The 2,016-nt window shown below is 40.7% G+C and overlaps 1 protein-coding gene across 1 annotated transcript; it reads left to right on the top strand.

Moving 5' to 3' along the window:
• Positions 1 to 243: 243 nt before the first annotated feature.
• LOC138168743 (olfactory receptor 4Q3-like) lies at positions 244 to 1,203 on the top strand. The gene has a single exon (XM_069097604.1). The coding sequence runs from the start codon at positions 244 to 246 to the stop codon at positions 1,201 to 1,203; it is 960 nt and encodes a 319-aa protein (XP_068953705.1).
• Positions 1,204 to 2,016: the final 813 nt, after the last annotated feature.

Genomic DNA, 2,016 nt, shown 5'->3' with positions numbered 1-2,016 from the left:
TAGAACATCTACCTTTTGTCTTTATGTTCTGAGTGCCTAGGACATATAAAATACTTAATAAATGTTTTTCAACTGATTAATGACTGTATTAAGTGGCATGCAATATTTGTTTAATTTTATGGTAAATGTAAGTGATTGCCTAGTTAACCTTTATCTGTTGGAGATTTTATAACCTCTTAGACCTTATGTTTCTCACTTAAATGTTCCTTATTCCAATTTAATTTTCATTCCAGGGGACTTAGGATGTTCAATTCAGTGACAATATGGAATGACTCAAGGGTGGCGGAATTTGTCCTTCTGGGCCTGTCATCCACCTGGGAGCTGCAGTTACTCCTCTTTTTGATCTTCTCCATATTCTACATAGGCATTGTCCTGGGAAATATCTTGATAATAGTGACCGTGAAGGCTGATGGCCATCTACTTCAGTCCCCAATGTACTTTTTCTTGGCCCATCTCTCTTTCATTGACCTCTGCTTGGGCTGCGTCACAGTGCCCAAGATGCTGGGAGATTTTCTGCACCAGAGAAAGACTATATCCTTCCCAGGATGCCTAGCACAGATTTATTTCCTGCACTTCTTTGGGGCCAGTGAGATGTTTCTGCTGACAGTTATGGCCTATGATAGGTATGTTGCCATATGCAATCCTTTACACTACTTGACAGTAATGCGCCGTCAGCTATGCTTCAACTTGGTTTTTGCCTCCTGGTGTGGAGGCTTCCTGCACTCCATTACACAGGTTGTGTTGGTGGTCCAGCTGCCCTTCTGTGGCCCAAATGAGCTGGATAACTTCTATTGTGATGTCCCACAGGTGATCAAGCTTGCTTGCATGGATACATATGTAATAGAGGTGCTCATGGTCTCTAATAGTGGCTTGCTTTCACTCATCTGCTTCTTGGTCCTATTATTATCTTATGCTGTCATCCTAACCACCTTGAGAAAACGTTTTCTCCAGGGTCAGAGCAAGGCACTCTCCACTTGTGCCTCCCACCTGACTGTGGTCAGTCTGATCTTTGTGCCTTGTGTCTTCATCTACTTACGGCCTTTCTGCTCTTTCCCAGTGGACAAGGTGTTCTCTGTCTTCTATACAGTCATCACCCCTGTGTTGAATCCTCTCATATATACCCTTAGAAATGCTGAGATGAAGGCAGCTATGAGGAAGATGAAGAAAAAGTATGCAGTCTCCTGCTGCCTTGCTAAAGGGTGATAATAGGGTCATAGGATCTTAGATCTGGAACTGGAAGGGACGTCAGAGGCCATTTTATACAATATCCTCAATGTATATTTGAGGAGACATTCTGAAGGAGAATAATTGGCTTGTTCTAGATCTAGAGCATGTGGGTAGAAGTCTTCAGATATGAGCTGTGAACCCAATCTTCTCATTCGAGTCAGTTCTTTATTTTCCACTGGATAATGACCAAAAAGTGTGGGAGAAAGAATATCTTTCTTGAAATTTCCTAAACCCTCATCTTGGGTTGTAAAGATGAAGGAAATGTAATATAATTTGAAAAGCATGGAGAATAAAAGAAAAAAAATACCATAGGTTGTCCTCATTTCCCTAGGTAACCACACACTCTTGTGGGAAATGCTTGGATTTCAGAGAAGGTGTGACTCAGTACTTAAGAATCTGGCTGGGAACTCAGAGATCATTATTGGTACAGGTGTGAAAGCAGAGAGGTAGTGTGTATGGCCTGGAAATACCTTCAAAGGCTATCTATTTCACACCTCTATCTTTACCTAGAACTCACTGATATTGTTCTTTCACATCTACCCCATTTTCAAAAGGAAGGTACTACGAAAATCTCCTTTCATTGGTTTTCCCAAGGTTTAATGTCACATACAAAGAATTTCTTTTTTGATGTCTGGCCTACCTAATCCTTGATAATTCCTTTTAAGCTCCTTCGTTCCCCCCTTTTCTATTTCAGTGAATATGAAGAAGAAGCACTGAACATACTCTATATAATAACCCTATACTTTATGGTGCCAAGTCTCAGAATAATATACATTGAGTTCTTCTGAA

The sequence above is a fragment of the Petaurus breviceps genome, unplaced genomic scaffold, assembly GCF_028583685.1.
Source record: "Petaurus breviceps papuanus isolate PSGF00001 unplaced genomic scaffold, PetGlider_PUasm1.0 37, whole genome shotgun sequence".
Taxonomy (NCBI): domain Eukaryota; kingdom Metazoa; phylum Chordata; class Mammalia; order Diprotodontia; family Petauridae; genus Petaurus; species Petaurus breviceps.
Note: the sequence above shows the minus strand (reverse complement) of the source record. Positions and strands in the feature narration are given on the sequence as shown.

Bases quoted from the DNA above. Each gene is read 5' to 3' on its own strand.
- LOC138168743 (XM_069097604.1), top strand. From the start codon at position 244: ATGTTCAATTCAGTGACAATATGGAATGACTCAAGGGTGGCGGAATTT.